The sequence below is a fragment of the Crocuta crocuta genome, unplaced genomic scaffold, assembly GCF_008692635.1.
Source record: "Crocuta crocuta isolate KB4526 unplaced genomic scaffold, BGI_CrCroc_1.0 scaffold163, whole genome shotgun sequence".
Taxonomy (NCBI): domain Eukaryota; kingdom Metazoa; phylum Chordata; class Mammalia; order Carnivora; family Hyaenidae; genus Crocuta; species Crocuta crocuta.
Genome location: NW_027529533.1, coordinates 4,773,281 through 4,800,795, shown reverse-complemented (window position 1 = coordinate 4,800,795; position 27,515 = coordinate 4,773,281). Strand labels below are relative to the sequence as shown.

The following is a 27,515-nucleotide window of genomic DNA, read 5'->3' as shown; positions in this document are numbered from 1 at the left end:
AAATTGTTCTATTTTTTCTCAATAAGCTCTAATATATACTATGATTTTTAAATTATATATATCTATTAACAAATATAACTATTTTAAAAGATTCTATTGTAAGCGAATAAACTGGTTTCAAATCAAAATGAGCTGGATTTTAACAAATGAATTATGATACAGTTCCAAAATACATGGAGATGAAATTAAGTAATGGCTAAAAACTTGAAGATCTATTATTAAAACTTCATACTGCACCTTGTAGTTTCACCTAGCAATTTTTTAAAAGTTTAGATTAACTTTAAATAGCTATTTTTCAAACTTGTATAATTATATTTACTACTACTTATTCCATCCCATATCATTGGTGACAACTGGCAACTCTAAAAGGTAAAAATATCATGATAAATTTTTTTTTTTTTGCTTTCCAGGATCAAGCAATGTACACAAGAATTTAATAATTTAGACTATTTCATTTTGGTAATTTAGCTACTCGTAACAGGCTATAGAATGGTATAAAAAATACCTTGGGGCCCTGTCACTTGTTAAATGATTCTTTAAGAGGATGCAAATTAACTGGAGATAGCAAAGAAATCAAAAGGTTTTAATAAGATGATTGCTTCATAATTTTAATTGAACATTAGCTAAAAATAAATCTCATTTGGCAATTTAGAACATTAAAGGAAGCAGTCCATTATTTATATAATATGGAAACATATATACTATTTATATTTAGGCATGTACAATCTCATTAAAGTCCTACACACAATTACTTCCGTGCTCCTTTACTCCTTTTGACTGGTGACTGTTTAATTGGACACAGTAGAAGTAAACAAGGGAAAAAAATGTGCCTTAGGGACACCAGATTTTTGTTGGTTTCTTACTTACTATGATGATCTCTTTTTCATTATTTTACACTTCAAGCATAAAATTATATATAAATATGTGTGTATTATGTATGCATGTGTGTGTAAAACATATTGCCCCAGAATTTGTCAATGTAATAAACATTCTAAGAAAGGAAATCATAAACTAAAGCATAGAGTTCAAGTCCTAAAAGAGGTGTTTTATTAATGTTAGACTAATTTGATATCTTCTTCATATACTTGAACACTTTCAGGTCTCAAACTCTATGCAACAAGTTTTACATACTCCTGAAACCTAAATAATAAAAACCAGTCATGTAGGAATCATGGAGTATGCAAAAAAAAAAAATATATATATATATATATACACACATAATTCCAATTGTTATATAATTATATAATACTATTATATATTTGTTATATATAATATATAATCATATTTGTTATATATATACACATATATATATTATTCCACTTGTTACCATAATTTACATTTACCACACATATTTAATGAATAGCTATAGTGCAAAATACATTATGCTGAGAACATACAACATATATAAAGCAAAGCTTGTTTGCTTCTGTGATATAACTACTGAAGAGAATATAAACACATGCACATATATGTATGTATATGTGTGTGCACATGTATATGAAATAACTTGGTATTTCATATTCACATGGATATTTCTTACAAGTAGCATGATTGCAAGTGTAGCACAAACACCATATTATTTTCATGTTCTTAAGAAACACCATAAAAGCTAGAATGTTTACCATTTAAAAAGTATCAGAATTCTTTTGTCATTAGTTTTGCAGGAATAAGCCTTAGGTAGGCATACAGGTTGGACTTGTTAGCAGGTATTATGTGGATGGAAGATCAACATTTGATTTACTCAGGAATCATTTGGAGTTGTTACCAGTTATCTGTACTTGGCAAATGCTTCGACACAGAATCAGATTCTTCACAAAAAGTGGGAATACATGAAAGGGAGCTACTTGAAAGATACGATGGCATCCTCACCTGAAACTGGCAAGACTTCTGGGATCCAGCTGCTTTTCCAGGAGGCCAGGGACACCTGCCTCTGAGAGGAAGTGCTGTTAGATGCTATCCCCTGCTCTGTGAAGTCACTTTGGGATGTGGATCTTTTTATTTACATTAAATAAACTAGACTGTGCCTACATCTATTGATGTCTTTTAGTCAATTACATCCTGTGACACTAGAGACAACCGTGCCAGTATTTATTTTCATCCACTATTACAAGATTGAATTTTCAAACCTTGTGCTGAACTTAATGTTTCCTACGGGACTTTTTTAAGAAGCAAAGAAAAGAAAAACAAGTTTGCCAATAGAATTCTGAAGGTTAGTATATTCTATGGAGATTGGAGATCCTGGTCCTTGAAACTTTAATTCAAAATTCCTTAGAATCAGAGGGTCCCCTGGCTTTTATTTGTATCACAGCTTCCCCAGAGAGGTGTGAGCAGAGTGACATTAGTTGCCCCAGTAGCTTTACGAACACTGAAGCTTTATGCCCAACTCTAGAGGAAGCACAGAATTCTGTGATTACCTACAAAAATGAAGTATTCCAAACTGCAGTTTCCTCCTCTATGGTCACTTAAAAGTATCTTTTTCTTTCTTTCCTTCTTTCCTTCCTTCTCTTTCCTGCCTGCCTGCCTGCCTGCCTTCCTTCTCTCTCTCTCTCTTTTCTTCTTTCTTTCTTTCTTTCTTTCTTTCCTTTTCTTTTCTTTTCTTTCCTTCTTTCTTTCTTTTTCTTTCTTTCTCTCTCTCTCTCTCTCCGTTCTTTTTCTCTCTCCTTCCTTCCTTCCTTCCTTCGAATAGAGGAGAATAAAGGAGAGGTTTCTCTTTTTTTTTTTTTATTCTTTTCTCTTTTTCTTTCTGGAAACTATTTTCACATGAACCTCCTACCCATGAGCTTGCCATAAGTACAAAGACCAGTGAGGAAAAAGCAATACTAAACTGCTGAATAAACTTTGCTATCTAAATTCATCATTATTTGGGGGAAAAGAACACACACACACACACACACACACACACACACACACAGTAGTAATCAACTGGAAATCAACCAAGGTATTTGACAAATATCAGTTTGCATATTTATAGGACAAACAACATACTAGAACCTGAGTTTCTACAGAACGGGGACAGGGAATGGGTAAACAGCACCCAGAATTTTGCTCCTCCAGACCTAACTCATATCCCTCAGACATAAATGAATTTATCAGTCCCAAACATAATCCTACCATATCTCAACTATTCTTTCAAATTTAAAGTCAGTTAATCCAATCTGCTAACATCTTTAACTCTAATATAAAAAGAGACATTTTTGGACTAGATTCTTTTTTTTTTTTTTTACTTTCTATAATTTACTTTTTATAATTTACATCCAAGTTAGTTAGCACATGGTACAACAATGATTTCATGAGTAGATTCCTTAAGCCCCTTAACCATTTAGCCCATCCCCCTCCCACAACCCCCTCCAGCAACTCTGTTCTCTACATTTAAGAGTCTCTTATGTTTTGTCCCCCTCCCTGTTTTTATATTATTTTTGTTTCTCTCCCCATATGTTCACCTGTTTTGTATCTAAATTCTATTTTCCATTTTCTGACTTACAGAGCCATAGATAGAAAACAACATCATTTCTTACTGAAGTGTATAGTTTCATCTAATTCATTCATATTCTTAAAGACTTTGCCACCAGGTATTTAACAATTAAAATTCAAACCAGCACTACTGGAGTTTGAAAAGATTCTGTTTAGTTTGCTTCTTCTCTTTTGACTCTATTTGTACCTTCTGCCATCCAAATTACCAGGGCGTCCTCTAATATCCCAGCGTCAGGGACATCATTAAACTTTTTCTTACCTTTATGAACTTACGTACTTTTAATACTAAAAGCAAATTCAAAGCACACAATGCCTACAGTTAGAACTGTAACAGTAATTTCAATGAAAATAGTTAAATATCTATCATATTTAACTCACACAGTGAAACAATTATGTTATGAAAATCAAGCAAAAATTCCGTACCTAATATGTGAATTATCTCAACATGACTAGAAAATTGTGTAATCTACTCTTACAGCTTCAGAAATGCAAACATAGCAGTTTAATGATGAGGTTCCACAATTTAAGCAGAGGGGTGCTTTGGAGTAGGTGTATAACTTGGGCAAAGGGCAAGCAATAGCCTGAAGTAGAAAGAACTGTGAAGACAACAGAGTATTATACTATGAACTAGCAATTACTTGCAACTTCCACTTTGCTTCATTGTACAAAGCCGGTTTTTCACCATTAGATTTGTTAACGTTTTAACATTAACCAACCACACAACACCATCTTAATCATCACACGTACACTGATACTCTTCTATTACTATGAACTCAACCAACAGGCAGATTTAGAGGAAAACTATAGTTTAAATTGGGTAGTGACAATATGGAAATATTTTATCCTAATCCAATACCAAAATTCAGCTCATTTTTTCTAGCTGAATAATCACATCCTTTTTTTTTCCTTTTGTCCTCAGTAGACACAGACAAAAAAAAAAAATACTTACATTGCACGATGAGCTGCACCAAGGCTTCTCTTGGTTTCACATTAAATCCATTGTACTGGCTGGTCTGGCATCTGTACATTCCTGACATCTCTCTAGAGACATTCACAATCCTCAGCGTTCCATCGTAACTCTCCATCTGCATTGACCCATCAGGCATGGCAACTTCCTTATCCGCTCTAGACCAGAGGATGATGGGTTTAGGTTTTCCAGTTACTTGACACTGCAGTTCTATTGTGTCCCCTTCTCTGGTGACCAGAGGTGATTTTTCCTGTGGAACAGTCAGATTGGGTGGAACTTGAAATGGGAAAAAGAAAATTTTTCAAGGTTAGTATAAACTGGTAAAGCATATCCAAACACAGAAAATCATAAGGAAACAATTTCTGCTGGTTGAAGAAGGGTGACAATTCAGATGACAAAAATAATAGAGACCTTGGGAGTAAGTGGCATATAGTCTCACTTAAAAGAATTCTGAATTGTTTTCCTACAACTCTCACAAATGAGGTCTTTAAACAATAGCAAAATAAACCATTAAATTGGAACATGAACGGTCAACATAAGAACGATCTACTAAATGACTTGTCATTATCAACCATTAGCTGGGTTTTTAACATCTGCATTTCACAGAAGAGTGGTCCTGCTGGCTGAGGGTAGGATTCAGCTTTTCAGTCTTGTTTCCTATCCCTAAGAAAGGGATAAGGGACTGAGCAGGCACAGTGAACGCAAGTAATAGGAAAAGGAAAATGTGAACCTCTGATAGAATATCACAAGTTTTGACTCCGGTGTAGAGACTGTTGCCAAATTGCTAAAGTTTATGGTTTGTTTCCTCCCTGATGGAAATGGAATGCAACAACAGACTGGCAATGCCACAGTCGGACAATCCACTATATTCTTCTTTTTTGTAGTTTTAATAGTTTTTAACATTTTAATATCAGATAATTTCCTTTTAAGACATTTTGAGATATTTTTAATTAGTTTTTCATAATTTGCCCTTATTTCTGTGGAATTAATTTTCAGTGAAATTTCAAAAACCTATTTCAACCATAAAATAATTGTAATTTTTTCAAGCAAAGCTAATTTCTGTCTACCGAAGATATTTATGAGACAATCATTTTACTGGAAAAATACTGTGCTGGAGTATATTTATGTTAGGGTTTAGGGAAAAGTATGAATCAGTAAGAGGCAAATACTATCCAATGTGTTGTTTTACAATATCACCGGTTCCACTGAAGACTTTTATTTCTCATACAAATCTATATGAAATCCATTGTATTTAGGCAATTAAAATGTCTATCAAAAATTGCTAACTTAGAATGCTAGAATAAGGATACCCAGAAATATAGGGTATCCTTAATCCTTATTATCTTTCTGATAAATGTTATACCTTCCTTTGGAGGTATTACTGCAGATACGGATAAAAGGGAAAGGTTTTATTCTTCCTTCTAGCTTTACTGTGTTTCAGTTTTGTTCCGGGAACAAAAGCAAACATAATTTTTAAATTATTTGTCAGCTTAACACTGAAAATATTATCACTCTTATTACACATAGAGGAAAATAAATTTGAGTCCAAAGTGATAACAAAGTTAATTATCTTCCTATTTAAGTATCTTCAGGTCTTTTTTTTTTCCATTTAATTCCTTCATTGACTTCTTATTTTTAAAAAAGCTACTTGAATAATGCACACGTCTTAGATATTAGAAAAAATTATGAAATATTAATTCACTTTCTTGAAGTAAGTACATACATTCTAGAATTTGACATTAAACTATATTTTAAAATGGATACATTTTAAAAACTTACATGATCAATAATTTGATTAATTAGCTTCTGTAAATATTAAAAAATTAAATGACATAGTTAAATAATTTGTCCTTTTTGAAATGAACCACAAGAGAATGATGAAATTCTAAGCGGCATCTTCTAACAAGATGGGGAAGAAGATGTAATATGTATTTGCTGTCCATGAAAAAGCACACAGAAAAACAGCAATTATCTCTGCACTTAACATTAACTGTGCTCCTACTATGTGCCAGGTATAGAGGTCAGACATTTTCATTTCCTTGCTAATACTAAGGCTCAAATATTTAACATTAAAATTCAAAAAATGAGAACACTGAGAATAAGAGAGGATAAACACTTTGATTTGATCAAAATTTAAATTGAGGCTAATTTAGAGCAGGTGGCCAATGCTGAGACATGACCCCTGCAGCAGCCTCCAGTCAACTTTGGTGTCTGGAATGAATAACTTGAGTTAGCACTGGACCCCACTCCTGCTCGTGGCTGCTGTGCTCCTAGGGAAAAAATGGACCAAATTTCCCTGTCCATCTCTTAGTCACTATCTCAGGGACAATAAAAAGAGCCAAGGTAGAGATGTAAAAGGGTAAATGACACACCTTTTGCAAATTACCTTATCTTATATCTTACAGATCTATATTTATCTTAAATACCTTTATCTATATTAGAATACTTCATATGTATAAGTCAAAACTACTTATAAAATACATCTATCCAAACATATACCCAAATTCTGATAAATCTATGTGAGATAAAATAAATTATGATTAAGAGATTACTCAATGGAGTGTAACTATTTGAAATCTTCCCTGCTCAACTCTTCCAAAAACAAAACACATGATCTTGGCCAACCTTAATGACAGAGTATTAATTTTTTCATTTTTGAAACTAAGAATCTGTACTTTATGAATTCAAGGTTATTAATATTCTACCCTAAAAACAAATAGTAAAACAATAAGGAAAGAAGTGGTGCTAAATGACTGTATTTCCTGAATTAATAAGATGAATATTCAGAGACCTTATGACATTAGGCTATTCTAATACAAATTACATTATGGACTAGCTATATAACTTGTTTATCATGCTACATAGTTCAAAAACTCCCTTTATAAATTTATTTATGCTACATATTTAGGTGAACTTTCCTCCCTACACAATCAAAATTATGTAAATGTAAGACTCCATTTTAATCTAGATGTCTTAAAAATAGACTTTGAAATAAATTAGCCCACTTTTTGCTAAACAGCAACACCCAACTAAAATATAGTTTCCATCTTTTCCATGACACTTTTAAATCCTGAAGTCAGAGTTAATCTTTCTTTGCAACTTTCTTGGCCATGAAGACCTTACAACTTCCCATACTTTTGATAGGCTTGTCCCTCTCTCTCCACATCAAATTTTCCATTCTTTAGATTTCTGCAGTCAACTCTCTTAATTATTACTATAAATTTTCCTGTTAGGAGAGCTCATTTCTTTCTCATGAATTTCTCTTTCATATGTTGATAATACAAATTTTAACTTTATTCCAAAGTATTCAGTCTATGATTACAGCCTACTTCTTTATCCCGAAGTCTTTCAAATCCCCAAACTAAGAACTATCTATTTCTTGTCTTAGTTGATAGTTATCAACACATCTCATCTGCTAACTAAAAGCCACAGGGTTATGTTTTACCATTTCCTCTTGCTCACCACTTCCAATCAACTGCATCGTTTCCTCTATCAAAAATGTCCCTCATATCTGCCTACTTCTTTTCATGGCTATAGGTAGACTTCTCAGTAGAATTCATCATTTTCTCTTCTTGTGACACTACAATAAGTGGTCTCTGTCACCAATCTAATTCTTCCAGGCTTCCTGCTACCCTGCTATAAGTTTTATCATTTTAAATACAATTTTGTTCATGTCACTATGAAAACTACAATCAATACTCATTGAGAGTGCTCATCATAATACTGTTTTAATATTCTTTTAAAAAAGATTGAAAACAGCTTGACGGATCCATTAACCATATAATGTGGTAGAGTCGCATTATAAAATATGAGTCAGCCTTTTAGATGATAATGTAATACACCTACATTTATTGATAAAGATGCTGAGACTGCTAAGAAAAAGCATTCTAGTGAATAGTATGAATAGCTATAACCACTATGATTGACTAAAAGATGTTACTGAGCACTATAAACAGCAGTATCAAATTTTTATATAAAAAAGACATATGCTGGTGAATGTTAGCAAGGAGCTTCTTGAAAGGAAGAAAATATATCTGTATATTGTTAGTATCCAGCACTCTCTTTCATACATAATAAGAACTCAGANATCAAATTTTTATATAAAAAAGACATATGCTGGTGAATGTTAGCAAGGAGCTTCTTGAAAGGAAGAAAATATATCTGTATATTGTTAGTATCATACATAATAAGAACTCAGTAAAATATGTTACACTGAATGGGCAAATTAAGACAGGGAGGCAATTGTGTACTGATTCAGGGAAGAATAGGAGGATTTTACAGGAAAAATCTAGAGGAAAAGAAAACCCAGGAGGAACTATACCAAAACACTAACAGTGGCTCTCTCTGAGTGTGGGATTATTGAATTTTACTTTCTTTTTATATTTCCCTTCATCTTTCACTCTTCTACAGTATGGGCAATGCATATTAGCATATCATAGGTTCCAAGAAGCTTGGAGAACTCTAAAATGTTAACACAACCAATTTTCCAAAGCTCATTTGATAAAAACTCCATTTTTTAATAACACAAATGTATCACATAGACATGGCATTCTGTACAACAGAGCCTGAGAAACGCTCACTCCTATAACACTCATTCTCTTGCAGTTTCACTGATTGGTGAACCTCAGTGCCCTTGAACAAGCACTTCTTTTCTATGTTCAGCTTGTCTGACCCTTGCTGAATTCTAGTAGCTCCTGCTTACCTCATGTGTTGAGATTCAGTCCAAATGTTACCATTTTTGTGATAACTGCCTACCCCTAAGGCTGGGTTGGTTGCTCACTCTTCCTGAACATATATTATATTGTATATTTGTTTGACCTATACTTGTGGCTTTGCCTTATATTTCTCCCACTTCTATGTTCCTGAAGGCACGGAGTGTTTTACTGTATCACTAAAGTGCCCTGCTTTCCTGCTTGGCACAGACCAGGAAGGCTATGACTATAATAGAAATACACATAATAGATACAAATCATGAACATTATAAAACAAAAGTGATAAATCATCAAATGTAGTACTTCTATAATTAGTAGTCCATACAAGTAGCAGAATCTTCTGCAAAATATATTGTTAGTATGGATTTTAGATGCGGTATATCCTGAGACGTGTGTGGGTGTGTGAGAAAGTTGAGAGTTAAAAAAAAGACCTTTTCAGTTTTTCTTTTCTTTCACCTTTCATTTAAAAATGTGAATAGATAAGGAGTAAATTAAAAGCAAAACAAAACAAAACAGAAAGAGCTACCCTGAGGACATGCCATTTAATCTTGTCATGATGTTGTTTACATCCTTTTGCTAATCAACTAAATTATTTTTTCTTGAAATGATGTTTCCAGTGAAAGCATCAAACTAAGTAGAAAAAACTGAAATGTCTGCACCCTGTGAGATCCACATTTATCCATAACGTACTCACTAGAAAAAAATTCTTCCCGGTAAAAATACAAAGGTACCGTCTATGACATACAGATTATACATGTATATTGTATTTTGATTTGTGTTATCTAAAATGTTACTATGGAAGCCTACTATAATCAGAGAAACATGAAAAGCATGATATGACACCAAAGTTTCTCATTCGAAACAATAAATATGTAGACAAGTAATTCAAACTGGTTTTCGGTCAACATTTCCATTATATCACAGACTGCAAAATAAAACAAATATAGAACATGCAAATGTTTTTATTTCTCATTGGGAAGGAAGCTGATGAAATTTAATCTTTAGTCATTGCTAAGAAAATGACTGGCCTATTTTCCTCACTCACAAGAATGCAGGGGAAAGTTAGTTCATCTGAACTATATGAGAAAACATCATGTGGTCTGAAACAAAGACATCAGAACATGCTTACTATAGACTTATTAGTTTAAAACATGTAACTGTTTATAGTGTGTTTAGTAAGAGATTTTAAAACAAAAGATATATTTCTTTTAAAATAAAAATCATAATAAACTATGTTGTAAGTAGAGTTTTCTTCAGATGGACAATCAGACTTCCATTTTTCAAGAATCCTAAAACAGGCATGGCATTAATTTAATATACTTGAATTTGAGGGAGAAATAGTTTATAACGCCTGTGTATGTTTTAAAGTAAGGTGTATTATCTGTATTTGAAACATTAAAAAAAAAAAAAAAACTTCAAAAAAATGTGTGCTTATAAAAGTGACCTCTAGAGGTCAGACTTCAGGAAGTCTCAAGTTGACCAGTAAGAAAGTTAAGACTCAAGTAAATACTGAATTTGTAGATATAACTAATTCAAATGAACCAACTCTGGTTGTTTTATTTTGTATTGTATTGTTGGTAAGCTTCAAAAACAATGTGAATTTTTAGAATTTACTATAGACCGGATGTGAGTTTCATCCTTGGTGATGTATCGATTGAGACTCCAAGGTTACTTAACATCCTTATTGCTGACCACATACTTTTAAAATAAAGGTATTCTATCACACTTGAGTGCTTTCTCAGTGTCCATATCAGCATTCCTCAATCTCATATTTGCTAACACATTACAGATTAGCTTTATAAGTCTGAGACAGGCACATAGATATATTCAAAATTTGAAGTTTTGAAAAATCACAAAATAATTTTACATGGATGTATAGAACTAAATGGTTTGCAACTACAACACTTATTGATGGCACATCAGTAATGACTTCTCACAATGGACTGTGGAAAAGCAAGATAAGCCATTAGTTAAGTGAAATTGCCAGCATGTCTCATTTCTCTTCCACTCAAAAAAGTATATTCAATATAAGTGAGAATAATATAACTGTAATCTATATTTTAAAACCTCTATACATTAATATTGGAAATATTCTAATCTAATGTAATACAAACTTCACAGCTGATATTAACACACAACTAAAAGTAGGAGTAACTGCTTTAATACATGAAACATAAGAATGTGATGTCTGTAGCCATTGGGGAATATTCATATGACTATATAAGGGAAATTCAAGAATTTCCTTCAATTAAAACTAATTCAAATCCAAGCCACTAAAATACTTTTTAAACTAATAAGCTTAATTAATATGTGTCAACTACTAAATATTTAGTAAGATGTGCTTAAAAGATTTTCAAGGTGACAAAGAAATCCAACATTCTAAAGACTTCTCCCTTATCAATGAACATGTTTATACTTGCCTCCTTTAAAAGACTGTGACCGGGAACAAAAATGTTTGATAAAAGACAGCAACATTCTATAGCTCATTTCCCATAAAACGAATAAAAATTGTCAATGGATACTTATTGGGAACAATTCCTATTTTGTTAGGAGATAGACAATATGGTGAATTAGAGAATAGGTAGCACATAGAATATTTTTGTAGTTGTTTTAAAATAGGCAGCACTTCTCTGAGCAAGAGGTTAATATAATTTAATGTAATGTAATATAAATATATTGAATGATACACTTCCTTCTGGATTTTCTTCCCCCTTACAAATGAATTACTAAAATCTCATTGATTGTTTCTCTTCCTTAAAAGTTCTTACCATTTCTGAATTAGTCTTTAGTAAAAGGTGTCATTCCGCCATTCAAATATCTTCAGTAGTTCCTTGTTTTCTAGGATAGAGGTCTAAATTCCATTGCTTGTTTTGTCCCTTACCTGCCAAACTTTAAGCTGCAATGTTTCTGTGAAAAGTTCTCTATTCAATTTAGCCAGGTCTTTGGTTTCTCTTATTGTATTTGGCTCATTCTCTTCCTTAATTCTCTCCAGAAATGACTTTACCCTCATAATACCCATCCAATGATTCCCCACTGTATTAAAGCCCAATTTAGGTTTCTTGTTCCCTTAAGTCTTTTTCAATTCTGTGTCTTTTATTCATTCTCCATGTCTCTAAATCACAGCATACCCAATTCATCCTAATTATGCCAGAACAAAATGCCTCCTTCCCTCACAAATGTAGCTCAGATGTCCTGAGGTCGGCCCAGGTTTTATCTACTTCTCCAGGAGCTCTCACACCATGTGATATTTTAACGTATTTCTGATGAAAAAAAATTAAGTATTTCAGAGGTGCTTGATAAATTCTTAAGTGATTGATGGAGCACCAATGACAGTTACTAGGCAACCAAAGTAAGAAAACTATTGATGAATAATCACCTCTTGATTATCCAAGGCTTAATTATAAAGTATAAGAATTTCAAGCTCATTTTTTCACATATGAACACTTTTAATTTTTAATTAAAAAATCCACACAAACCCACCCGGTTTCTATAAAGTTAGCAATTCTCCTAGATTTTAATTTGGTCACAGTAATGATACAGGGAGGTAAAATATCAGAAGCATTTGGTAGTATTGAGTAATCTGTCCATGCTATAGCTTTCTTCTATTAGCAGTAAAGAAGAGGCTATTTGGCTCTACAACAGAATGTCCATGGGGACCCATATTCTAAGACTTGCATTACTTATAGTCTCCTGGGTTAAACTATATATGGAACACACACTTATTTTTAAACATTTCCTTATACCAAATGGTAAGCCTACTATTTTTGTCCATGATATGAATACTCATAAAAACTTCTCTTACCACACTCTGTAAATAAAAAATGCCTTTTTAAAAATTTTGCAGTGACACACTTTTTACTGACTCACCTATAATAAGTCATGAGATGCAAACAAAAAAGAATTGACAATATTTTGTAAATCTAGCAATAGAACCAGAAGAAAGCACATGTCAAAAACAAACATGAGGTTGCAATACCCTGGCATTTGCATTTGGAAATTCTAAGGGGAAATGTGCATGCAAACACACACACATATACGTTGCTTATTTCTGAAAGACTTGCAGAAAATCTTATTACAATGGTATTGTTAGTTATTGAACCATATGGGGAGAGACAGCATCTTGGAGGGTTACAACTCTGGAAGGTTTATTATTGGAAGATGGAGGACATGCCATGCCATCCACTCAGGAAAACAACTTTGGCAGGCTGTTCCAACTTCACTCTCCCAGCAGGTGTTGCTATGGCACAAGAAGAGTCTCTGAGGGATTCAAGAGAACACAAAGCATAAGATGAAAGAACAAAATAGAAAATCAGTCTCTAAGTGGCATTCATATTTTCCCTGCTACACAAGCTATAAGGCCAGTTGCAAAGAAACACGGATTCCATTCTTGCTGCCTCATAAATACATTCACATAAAGTGAATGGGAACTTAACCTAAGGTGCTTATGCAGCATTTGGTTAAATGTAGTTTTCAAGTATTTTGCATTGTTCTGATCTTCGTGTAATTTGGTTTTCTAACCTCAGTTTATAATAAAATATCTTCTAAAAATCATTAAGATAAATCTGTATCAAAAAGAGAATTTTCTACTCACCCCTTTGAAAAAAAAGATATGAAAGCATACTTTGTTTTCTGTGTTTAACTTCCCTTCCCTGACTTACTGTATCTGTTACTCAAGCACTGAAATACAGAAATGACTGATGGTCACTGATTAAGTACATAAAGTCTCAAATGTAGAAAACTTAAAAAAACAACTAAATTTAAAAACAAAAACAAGAGCAAGATAGTTCTGCTTCCTAGTAACTCAAATTATGTTAAAATTTCAGAAAGGCAGGGATCTGGATTAGATTTGAAAATGTTGGAAGAAATAAGGACTGCAAAAGAAGCTCTTTCTTTTTTCCGTAATAAGAATTTTAAGAGTCAAAACATCAAATAAAGTACTAAGGTCTTTATTAAAATAAGACTAGGTTATTTGATAGAAAGATAATAGTCTATAACCATTTCTGGGAAATAGGGGACCAATTCCTTAACTCTCTGTTACTATTTAAATTCCATTTAATTTCTGTTATGTCTTTTTTAAAATAATGTAGAGTAAAAGTAGAAAATGACGGTTTTTTGGAATAAGCAATCTAAATTAAATTTCACCTTTAAAAGTGCACTGTACTTTACTGCAATGTACTTACTATATTGTAAACTTTTGTTATAGAAAAAGTAACAAGGAGAGATTGTTACAGTTTAAAGTTAACTCAGAGATTCCCAAATTCCTGAAATTCTTCTATTCTGTTAACATATTTGTGTCCATGCCTACTTGTTCTTAAAATGGTTTATGTAAATACATTTACATGTGTGTATAAACACACTGTCCCTTAAAACAACAGCAAAACATCCTGGGAAAGACAAAAGCAGGATTGCATATATGAAAACTTACATGCTATTTTAGGGCTAACAGCATTTCATTTTAACACACATTTTAAAGCTTTTTCAAAAGATAAATATGCTGAAGACTGAGGGCAAGAGAGATAAATTAGTCTGTTCACTCACTACCTTCAAAAAAATGCACCATGCATTATGGAAACTGATAGGAAGGATTCTTTGTAACTGGTAATGGCTCATAATTTTTTTTTTAAATTTGAAGGTTTTTTTTAGTAGACAATGGAGAGTTTGGGAGAAATTTAAGGCACAAAATTAGAAATCTGACTTGGGCTTAACCCAGCCCCCTTTCCAGCTGTGCAATTTTAGGTCATTTTGAGAATTTAATGATAATTTAAAGATACAATGGCACAATACACATTGGAGTATCCCCTGAACTGTGAAGTACTTTGAGTTGTATACTTGTGAAGAGCAAGGCTCAGGGCTGGCAGCCTAATTTCAGATCCTAACTCTACCACTTACTAGCTACATGACCTTGGGAAATATCTCCAACCGATGTCTCTGTTTAAAGTGAGCATATTAGTTCCAATTACATTTTTTAGGACTAAACAGTCTAATGTACATAAAATCTTGAGCACAACATCTAGCATATAGTAAACACTCAATACGTTATTATGTTTTCTTTTCAGTGCATTTTACTGGTGTGATATCAATGACTGTATTTTATTGTTATACATATTTTTCATATTGAGGGCAAAGATCTTGGTATTCACACCCATGATGTCTCAAGTATTGAACATGGGTACACACAGAGGCAAAGAAATATTTTACAAATCATATATATATGTATATGTATATAAAACACATCGCCATTGTCAGTTGTATTGGAGATATATATGCATTTCAGATGATAACACTGTTTGAAGAAGATAACCTTTTAGAAATGGACAAGAATGAACTTTTAAAAAATCTGAACAGAGCTATCTCCCACTGCCAACCAAAGAAAGAAGGTTGCAGATTTCTTTCATTAGACAACAATAATTTGATCTGTGTGTTTGGATATTATCCTAAAATGGCACATAATACAGATATACCAGCTCTCATTCTGTTTCTATGAAGTAAAGGGGGGCTTGGACATTCCTAATACATCTATTCCTCCCTTATGAGGATGACAAAATGTCAGTGCTGTCCATTTCACAAAGGTCAGGGTGTTGCCATGAAAACCAGGGACTAGTAAGTAAAAAGGAGCTGTCTGATCATGTTAATTATGTGATTGCTTTTCTGTGGATGAAGGAATTCTAAATGAAAAAGATGATAAGCTATAAATTATTATATCAAATGCATTTTATGAAAGCAGAGCAAAAGAAAGATGCTTTAGAGCAATTTTCAATTTATCTTATTTTCTAAGAGCAACTGTTGCTCATAGTCGTAAACTCTTCAATGCAGAATGGCTAGAAAAATCAATTTGCTTCTATACTTATAGAATTCATGTGACATTGTTAGCCCCCTTGTAAAAGATCACACTGGACAATGCCTGTGGTTTACAAATTCCCTAATTACACCACCGATTGTGTATCACTGAATATGCCTTAACCTCTGGAAATAGACACTACTACCATTTTAATAAACATTTTGACATAAAATGAAGCTGGTCTTTAATGCTTTGTCAAGAGTAAGGTGAAACAACCAGTGAACACAATGTTCCATCAACAGATCAAGGCCACATGCTCTTTAGAGCAAATCAGGTTTAATTAACAGATCTGTTAGTAGGTTAACCAGTCAATTAAAAAACAGGAGGAGGTTTTTTTTTTTTAACACATGAACAGTTTATTAGCAAATATTCTACCAATGCATGATTGCACTTTATGATCCCTTCTACCAGTCTGTAGAAGTATAGAATGATACAATAAAAATATGAGCCTGATTTGAAAACCACATAAAAACTCATATAATGCCACTGCTTGGAATGAGACATAACTCATTCTAAGCTCATATGTGAGTATGAAGAGAGTTGAGTAACATTTTATTAATATGGTTTTACACTGCGTTTTATTCCTAAGCAAGGCTATTTCTGCTTAAATGTCAACTGAATATATTTTGTTTATAAGTATTATTTAGACCGACTTGGTAAAAGTGGACTACTTATGTTTCATTTATAGTGGAATGTGATTCATATGAAATGCATTTTAGATGCAGACATTTGAAGTGCCTATCATTTTATTTTTCTACTTCACATATTTAAATTACCAGTGTATTTCACATTATGCACAACACACTTTCTTTAAAGTGCAATGATAAGGTTCACATTTCATATTTTTTTAATCTAGTCATCACTGATGGAAGATCTCTAAACGTGGGGAAATTCTGACTTATCTACCCGTCATGTGCTAGAGGGGAGTCCAGCTTTCTCAATTCTTCAGTTTCCCCGCAAATCACTGCCATGACCCCTTTTCTAAAGCTTTCAGTCTTGGTCCTAAACTGCCTCTTAAGTTGACTTTTACCCAACAGATCTCCTTAGGCTCCAAGTGTTTAGTCAAAGATGTATGAAAGGCAAACACTCTATGATTTGAGAATTCTGAGATGAATTCACTCATCAAAAATACATTTCTCACAGTTTAACTCTGGAGCCTGAAATCTCATTACATGAGCTCATTCCATTGAGAGGATGTGTGGTTTATATAAAGGGCCTGAGTTCTGCTGCCAGAATTGACCTCTGTTCAACACCTTACTGAGCTACTTAGAAACACTGAGGCCTAGTAAAGTTACTTATGCTTTCTGAAGTTCCAGTTTCTCATCAGCAAAATGGATGTAATCACAGCAGCACGTACTTCAAATGGTGATCTAAGAATTCAATGAACTACTCATTTTAAAATGTTTAGCATAGCAACTAGAATATAGTAAAAAGTCCAAACATCATAGATTATTATTTCTTGCAAGCAGCCATTCTATGTTATGTGGTCTATAATTTACTTTCAATCTTTAGCATATGGTAATGTTTTGTTTCTTAAATTTTGTGTAGTTATATATGTGTGTCCACTCTCTAAGTTGCATGATTGCATTTCATGCATTTTCTGTGTTTTTGTTTGCTGAAATATATTTTTTTAAAAAGACGCTTCACCATAAACAGTGTGATCTATGTTTGTGCACTCTAAGTTTTAAATTATATTCCAGGGTCACTGTTAGCATTTAAATCATGCCACTTAGACCTCAGATGCAGTTAAAGTAGTATTTTAAAGACCCAAACCCTTGGTCCACTCTTCTCAAGAATCTAGGATAAGCATAACAATGTCGAGCTGCACTAGAGGATTTTTAAGCTAGCAAAACTTTGAAAGTGGTGTTCTCTGGTGAAATGAATACTGTTCAAGCTATGTACCTTGGTTAGAAAAGGGTAAGGCCTCACTCTGCTTCTGCAAGTGGAATATAAATAAGACTGGTAAATGGGACCGAACATCCTAACACTCTTTGGATTGGTGTTCTCAGAGTAAGGGAGAAAGTTGTGTTCCATCATTAACAGAGGGGATGGTCACATGATCTAACCAGAAGGTTACTTGAATCCCTTTTGGAATATTTTAAGACCTCCTTTAGTGATCCTTTCATGCAAGGCTCTTGTCAAATTCAAAATCACTGACATAGTAAAGGGAAATAGCCATTTAATATAAGATGATATGACATTTTACAGCATGCTGTAAACTCATACTGGACTTTGAATCTGAGATTGTAAACTTAATTCAGAATGTGGCTATAGGAATTAAGCAAGTACCTAAGCTTTGGGGTCTATTTCTCTCTTTATAAAATGAAAGGTATGAAAGGTATTAGGTAATCTATAAATGTCCAAAGTATTTAAAAACTATGCCAATAAATGAGACATTTAGAAATCTTTTTAAATTTTTTTACAAAGTAGGTGTCTGGATACTGCCCCAATAATCTTTTATTTTAATAACAGATATTCATAATTTATAAAATTTCCAAAATTACATCACCAAATTCCAATTGTAATGATTTTCTAAATTTATTTACTCTCTTTACTAATCTCACTGCTATGCCACAATCAAGGATGAAAAATTAAGACTATGAAAATTAATGAGGTTCTTTACTCATGAAATGTATTCATTTGTAAGCATATTCTTTGGGGGAAAGTTCTTTGTATTGATGGTAGTTCTAATTTCTATTCTGGAGCTCTTAAAAGAAATAGCTTTGATTTAAGACATTCTCATCTGTAAGATGAAACATACATGCTACAAACAAGTTAACTCATTATACTAATTATTCTAAATGATTTCAGAAGATCTAGGATTCTAGAGCATCTGCTTCCACAAGAGCAAAAGGATGATCAAACTGTTAGTCTATGGATCTAGTTTCCATGGCTACTTCTATTCATTTCTCTGCTTCTCAGCTGAAATGGTAGATTGGTAGTGTTATCTACAAATACAAAATTCTGAAATGTGGTCATAATCACATAAATAGTGACTATAATGTTACTTCCCATAATTCTATCTTCTTCTCTAGGCAAAAGATGCAGAGTAAGGTTTGATATTATAACTGTAAATAATATACCATAACCTATATTCCATTCTTAAGTATACATTTGATGGAGAAATTTATTGTTCATAAATTAATGAATATATTGTCATAAGTCCTTCTTTAACTCTAGTAAATTTTGAAACTAAAAATTTTGAAACTAATGGTATTCAGTCTTCATAGATCAGAGAAACCTATATTTAATCATTTAAAATTCAAATAGTTCTGATGTCCCCCCTGCTTGCATTTATAAAAGGATGAAGCATATAGGGAGCATAAATTGGGTACTCTTTTCTATTTTCCATTGATCTATTTTTATCTGACTCTTATCTTAACGTAATTCAAGACTTTCAAGAAGTGTTTAACTCTGCCAAGTGAAGTCAATACTCAACACATGATGTAGTAATTTTACAATAGGTAAATTAACCACTGTAAACTATAACCTGTAAGGTACAAATTATGTTTTGATACTTGTGGGGTGGGGGAAAAGCATATCTTAAAATGAATAACTAGGGAAAAACTATAAATCCAATGTTACTTCCATAATTACATATGTCCAATTTTATGTAAAAAAGTTCTAATTACAAACATGATTAATGCTTATTGAACTATTATAGAAAATAGAGAATTTAATGTATTAAATATTTGCATTTATGCCCTCCCAAAATATGAGTAGCAAAAACATTGATACAATTCATGCTTCTCAAAACAACTTGTAACTTACTGATAAGGCCAACTGAAAAGATTTTAAATATTCCCTATCTCATTGCAAATGATTTCATTGCAAAGAGAATTAGTATAATTGTTACTTTCCGTAAATCTCTCTCTCTCTTTCTTTCTCTCTCTCCCTTCCCCTCTATTCTACCCACCCTCTCTACCTTAATTCACAATCCTTTCATTAGAAGAAAAACAAGAGCTGCATCCAGTATCAAAATTCATGCATCCATATTAAAATATCTGGGACAAATAAAATCTTCTATGTGTCTCTTCATGCTGAGGAAGAGGTATTAAAGGCCCTACAGATGCTATAAATACATAAGTTTTCCCCTGAATATCCCCTTGTTCCACACAAATTGAGGAGCTCTTTTTCTTTGATTTCCTTTTTTTTCCATTTTCTTCATGATTTTTGCTTTTTCCACCATTTCCTTGGATATTTTTTTTTACCTTTGTTTCATATTCTCTTCTTGGACAAGTTCATCCACTTCTAATGAATACAACTGTTTGTGAAATCCATGCTTTACTTGTGACCTTTCTTTTGGTCATCAAACTTGATTTTGTATTTGGTCACCAGAAACTCAAGGATTTTTACTAACCCTTCAGCTATAAATAATCCCAAATCAGTTTGTCCTCTTAAACATCTCCCACAACCTAACGTCTCTCACTCAGAAGGTGTCATTGCCATATTCTAAAGCATACCATTTTGGAAGCATAGATGCACAATGTACTTTGGAAGAGACTGAAGAATTTGTCTAAGCAAATAGTTTACAACTATGTATTTTTAATACCATTTTGCATGAATTTGAATCTGAAACTTTGCCCAAATATCATCTTACATATAAGTCCTAATGTAAGAGAGATAGATGCTTATCTCTGATTGAAACTGGAAAGAAAGGGGGAGTATAAAACTATCAGCTGGCTATTTACTGTCTCTTTGCAGTTCAGTAACCCTTGAAACTATTCCCCCTATATCCCTAGTTATCATTAGAACACCATTTAAAAATCAGTTACCCAGTTGATCCTTTATTCTACAGATGAAAAACTTTGAGTTCCAGACAGACCCAAGATCATAAAGCTATTAAGTGGTAAATATGGGCCTGGACCCAAGTCCATAGCTTTGTACTGGTGTTAGTCAGGCGCACACACTCTCTCTTTCAATTTTAAAAATGTATGTATTTAAATTCAAGTTAGTTAACATACAGTGTATACTAGTTTCAGGAGTAGAATTAGTGATTCATCACTTGCATGTAACACCAAGTGCTCATCCCAACAAGTGCCCTCCTTAATGCCCATCACCCATTTACCCCATCACCCTATCCAACAGCCTCCTAGCAACTCTGAGTTTGTTCTCTGTATTTAAGAATCTCTTATGGTTTGCCTCCCTCTCTGTTTTTATCTTACTGCCTGATACCAGTCAGGCTCTCTCTTAAGCTGACTTTAGAGCACTGATCACTGACTAAACTACTCCTTAATGGGAGAGGTTATAAATGTTCCTCAGTGCCTCATCTGATTCCTATTAATTTCTTCAGCTGAAGAAACAGTCCCTCCACTCCCCCATTCCAAACTGAGTTTTATTTTTAATGTTCCTGTTTTCCCACTCTATTTCTTCAATATCTCCCTTAAAAATAACCCAAAATTACAGGGGAGAGATAAGGAATCTAAGATGCAAAGTTGTTTTATTGACTTCTCAGATGACATTCATGAGTGAGACTCATGCTCACATCCATAAAGGATTGCCTAGCCCACTGCCTTTTCACATCTAAAAAAAAAATCTCTTCTCTCTCTCACATTATCTCTAAATGAAACTATTTCATTTTCCCACCATTATTCCTCTAGTTGTCTCCTTTTGGAACTCTGAAGATTCATCAGATAAAGAGCCCACCTTCTCAATACCAATCTGATCATACTCAGCCTTGATAAAATTATTTGGTTATTCTTGCTTGAGGGAATGAGCTTTAACTGTATGCATTTTCTTCTAAGATCTAGGAACATATAATCCTTATTCTTAATCCAGCCCATAAGCCACCTGTTCCATGGGACTCGTGCTGACCAGATTCAATACTTTCATTCTATATGTCTCTATATTTCTCTGATAGTTTGTAAAGCAACTCTAGACTTCATCTGTTATTAAAGTTCAAATATATTCCCACTATGATATAAAATCAATTATGAATTATATCCTATCCATTTTTATTTCTTCCATATCTCCTTTCATATAATGGCTGTTGAATAAAACTTCTTTTGGATTGAATATACACTATGTTTCATGAATTAATCCCAGAATTGCAGGTGACAGCTATACTAAATTTCTCTCTGCTGTATTAGAACACTTGACTTTATTCTTGGTTGTACTGTCAGTTAACCTTGCTTCTCAAATATAAATTTCCAAGCCTCGATATTCCTCCATTAAGGGCAGTTTCTTTAGAGCTGAGAGGTTATGAAAAAAAGGTCTTATATATCAGATAGAAGGAAAAAATACCAATGATGTGAGCTATAAATTCTGTATACATTTCTTGTGGAGGGTTTCCTGGTTCCATTAAGAAAACTTCAGAAGTTTCAGGAGGTTTTTTGTAAAGATCTTTGCCTTAATTTTGTGTAATTTAACAATTTTTCTCTTAGGTCATTCAGCACATTTTAATATGGCCCTTGGTAAATCTTCTGAAGGTATCTTTACCTTAAAATGTTAAAGCATGGGTATTTGATTATTTGAATGGTTGTTATCAAAGACAACACAGAATTGTTCATAAGCTCCAAATACCACAATATCCATTAAGCTACCTGAAACTAAATGATAATAATAAGAATAATGCAAACAGTAATATTTGATATGGACAACTGATATTTTCTCAAACTTACTTAAGAGTATAAACATCTGTAGAAATCTTTGCTATCTGTGCTATTTTTCTTTTATTACTGTAAACATACAATCTAAATGAAAGCCATATTAACTATCCAAACACAGATTCCAACCAAGTTCCCTGGCCACTCCCCACACTTCTGGATTGCTGCACTTATAGGTCTCCTTTGCAGAAAATCTGCATCAGCCACTGAGCAATAAATATAAAATTTACATAAATGAGAAGAAATAATTGGAAATTATTAAATAATTTGTAAAGTAAAAATGTTTAATATAAGGAGTAAAACTTATTATCAAATAGGCAATGTTAAGCATAAAATATTTTTGGTAAACTTTTATAGACCTAAATGTGAATCTGTATAGCCACACCTACCATACACACTACAGTACTATGAGCCTTTACTGAAAGCTCAAATGAAAGGAATCAGGTATCTCTCTAAGTATGCATAGCCCAATATTTCCTAAGGAGAGTTCTGTGTACGTGGCGATTAAACACAATATTTTGCAGTTCAGTGTCTCTCTGGGAAATTCACTAAGTACAATAGCAATTTAAGGCTCTAAGTACCACAGTAAAGATATATGCTAGCTACATTTAGTTACAGTCCCAGTGCTGTAAATGAAGAGGAAAGCCTATGAAAAGAAAGTGGGAAAGGTTGTAGAAGAGATAATTCACCATTTTTTAGAGTAACAGTCTCTCTACTGACACACTGGCTCAAAACTCAATGCTTCTTCTTGACCCGTATCAAGGACAGATATAATACCCCTTCCAATAAGCACGAGTCAACGGAGAGAGGAAGCCTCAGCACTAAGAGTAAATTCAGTCTGTAAGAACCAGTCCTGCCTGAGGCCAGTGTGAATAGTAGCCAATCACCCTTTCAGAAAAAAACAAACTGACTCCATAATCAGGAGACTCCGAAGTTCAGTGTATCTCATTTTAAAAAAATTGTTGTTTTTTCATTGTCTCCTCAGCTTTTCAAAACAACTTTTTAAATGTAGAAACAGATAAAAGATAGCTGTAAGAGTTCACAAGCAGAATAGGGATGGCAGCAGAAAATCTTGTATTTAGGAAGGAGACTTGAGCAATTTCAAATACTCTCAGGAGATCTTAATGCATTAATTCTAGATTTGGACCATCCTAGAAGATAATTATCAGCTTAACAAGGGACCAAATACGATATACAGGTGAATAAGAAATAGGGAAGGACTGAAGTTTTGCCTCTGTCTATAGAAAATATATTGTTTGTATAGACAAAAAGCAGTTATTTGTGGGTTTTAGTTTCCTAATAAGTCCACAGAACTCAGCTTTGTTATTCTTTTAATTCTTAATAGAGTTCCAAAAATCTAGGTTAGAGATTAGCACAGCATGGCTTGAGGCAAAATATGGCCCACCACCAGTTTTTATAAATAAAGTTTTATTGGGACACACCCATGCCCTTTGTCTGTGCCAGTTTTCCTATTCCAACAGCAGACTAAGGTAGTTACAACAGAAACCTCATAGCCTACAAAGCTGAAAATATTTACTATCTGGACCTTTCCAGAAAAAGATTGTTGACCTCTGCTTCACCATTAATTTGTGGGTCTCGGATTGAACTTCATAATTTGGAAGTCAAGGAAGAAAACTAAATTTTCTGGGTCCAGTAACTCAGTAAGTGATTACATAACTTTTGACTGCATGGTGTTTCCTCTGATCAAAGCATTGGCAGTTCTTACATGTGTTGGTCTTACTTATGATTTCCTCTTACATGAAAGGATCTTTCACTACAGTCATTCTATAGAACTTCAGTTTTAATCAGCAGAATTTCAAGAGTTTCTATTCTTTGTTAACTGAAAAAGGGCAAAGAAGCAAATTAATGAGCAGGACTTAATCATTTTGAGCTCATTAACTTATTCTTATTAGTTGTCTACTATATCCCTCTGTTAACAAGAACTTTTAATTTCACAGGTGTGAATGCTTATACAAACATTTGTTAACCATCATATTTATAGTAATCAGTCAGCTAGTCAGCAGTAAAGCTAAAATTTCAAAATAATTTTCTCAGTTGGTCAGCTCTGTGTGCCTATGCTTATGTTGTGCCTTTGGTTTAATCTCTAAATCTTGTTGAATTTTCTGCTCTGCAAAATGGTCGTGTATTCTAACAAGGGAGGGAAAAAAAATCATCAAATCTGTTTTGAGTCTTCTGCTCTATTTGCCCACCAGATGTCTCACCATGGGAATTCCACAGATCACCAGTCTCACTGCTCATATTTTCTAGCATGATGCAGATGCTTCTGAGTTTCCTATAAACCTACAAGTTTGTCAGGTCATACAAAGAAGTACATGCAAGTTAATAAGCATCTAAGGACTTTACCATGGAACAGCACTGGAGAAAGCAATGGAGTAATTTTCAGCAAGCATTCTGAAAATTAAATAGCTACTATAACAATTATATTTGTTCGAATGAATGACAATCAGGTGAAAACAGTTTAAGGGTTGGTTTTAACTACTGCCAGGATTTTAGGCTAAAATTGACATGCATTTTTCAGCAAGCATGTGGAAGATTTTCATGCTACAAAATTGAATTGTAACAATGAAAATTTCAGTATATTTACTTTTAATCAATAAATTTACAATTGTGACAATGTGTTTTTTAAAGCTATCTGCTTGATTAAATATAGCTTCCATAATGATAGCAATAAAATTGAAATAAACAAATATTACTTATCTTAATATCAATTACCATTAATCCTAGAGTAAAAGCAGAACATGAAGAATCACATAATATTTCCAGGACTTTCTTCATCCTGTATATTTTGCCAGCTGTATCCTCCTCCCTCCACTGTCCCTATCACAATGCCTTGTCCACCAAGATTTAACTCAAATGGCATTTTCCTCTGAAACTTTCCTGAGCCAATATTAAAGCAAGCATTCACAGTTCCTAAAGAAATCTGATCAAATTTAAGTGCAGCTTCCTTCCCACAATAAACTGTGCCTAATTTCTAAGTCATCTGATGACCAAGTAATATGAAAACTTAGATTGTAAGGTTCCTAAGGCAAAGGCCCAACTGCCCATTACCATATGACATGGAGCCAAACACAGAACAATAACAGTAAAACAATCTGCAAGAAACATGGAATTTTATTATTAATTATTATTTATTTTTATTATTAGAGTGAGAGAGAGAGTGTGTGTGTGAGCAGGGGAGAGGGGCAAAAGGAGAGAAAGAATCTTTAGCAGGCTCCATGCCCAGCACAGAGCCCATCACAGGGCTCAATCACATGATCTTGGGATCACTACCTGAGATGAAATCAAGAGTTGGATGCTCAACTAATGTGCCACCCAGGTGCCCCAGAAACATGGATTTTAAATAGACAAAACAACAAATGCTTACAATAAAACAATGTGTTTGCAGAGTCAGGAGGAAAGTACCTTCTAATGTTGAATTCATCTGAAAGTAAGACATAATATATCAGCACATATCACAGTTTTTATTATTCAATCAAATGCATGAGGCAAACTCCAAAATAAACACATATAGCCTTTCTCTTCAATTTTTTTAAATCAAATCATTACTTTTTAAAATATTAATAATTGCATAAAGTAGGATTTACCTTCCTGAGATATTTTATATTTCAGTTTTAAAAGTCTCCAAAAGCATATCTAGCGATGTGACTGTCATTTAAAAAAATGATTTTCTAACTATATCAGGTAGAATTGCCTTATGGTACCTCTTCCTCAGCTTAATAAATTTCATATATGTCTCTTAAATACAGTAAATGATAACTTGGGACTAAATTTAAGATTTTGTATGAAAAACAAAAGGTTTAGAGTTTTAAGTCTTTTTTAACTTTTTTAAACTGTTAGTTTTTTAAGTTTAAGATGTCACCTTACATTTAACATATAGAAATGTCTAACACTTAAGAAAATCACTGACCATTTGGTCAATCCTAAATTCCCTGAAATAGTAATAATAAAACTAGGAAAATCCAGAACCTAAGAGGTCTCCACATATTTATTTAAATCTTAACAGTAATTTCCTTTTATTTGACTTCACTCGCCCAATCTGTGGGAATTTCCTCTGAATCCTCCTGTCTGGTTCATAGAATTAATGTAGTCCAAGATTTTCCTCCTATAGCTTGTTCATTATCACTGTTCAAATTCTATCCCCAGGAATACCTCTATATTTCATATTAAAGCACTGCTTTAAGTGGAGTCTTCTACTATATGACGATAAAAATAATTTTTTCAGTACCCATTCAATCATATAATCTCAGACTACAGATCTGTATAATGCAATCTGGTATTCCATTCTACTGTAATCAAAATAGAGCATGAAGACTAGGTTTGACATAAAGACAGAATATGTGATTGCCTCCAGTGACTTTAGATTAAACTTCATCTTCTCTAGGCCTTTCTATCAAAGTTCATTCCCCTGCACATGTCACTCCCATGCTAGCCACACTTGCAAGGACCCTGTGCTTAAATTAATGCTTTGATTTTGTCAATGTGAAATTCTTAGCAAGTTCTGAACATGGATCTGCTTTATATTTCCAAAGGGCACCACAAATTATGAAGCCAGTCCTTCCCTTAAGAGTGATAACACTTTAAATCACAGTATATATTGGTGTACTGAATAATGTTTCTTAAAGACAGTAGGGAATTATAAGAGTGTGGAGAGAAACACCAAATGCCTATATTTCAGAGGTAATAAGGGGAAAGAAAACCTAAAAAGGAAAGCCATGGGCACAAATTAGTTCATTTCTTTATCTAATAATTATTTAGGGGTAGGGAGGGCACCTGGGTGGCTCAGTTGGTTGGCTGTCTGACTCTTGATTTCAGCTTAGGTCATGAACCCAGGTTGAGCTCTGCATGGGGCTTCAGACTGAGTATGGAGCCTGCTTACAATTAAGACTCTCTCTTTTTCTCTC

General features: G+C 33.3%; 1 protein-coding gene across 1 annotated transcript in view; it reads right to left on the bottom strand.

The window, feature by feature from the left end:
* Positions 1-27,515, bottom strand: part of MDGA2 (MAM domain containing glycosylphosphatidylinositol anchor 2) — an 811,206-nt gene that overhangs the window by 184,683 nt on the left and 599,008 nt on the right. The window contains exon 9 of the mRNA XM_077761231.1: positions 4,421-4,714. Coding sequence (XP_077617357.1) covers positions 4,421-4,714 — 294 coding nt within the window. The remainder of the gene's footprint in view (positions 1-4,420; positions 4,715-27,515) is intronic.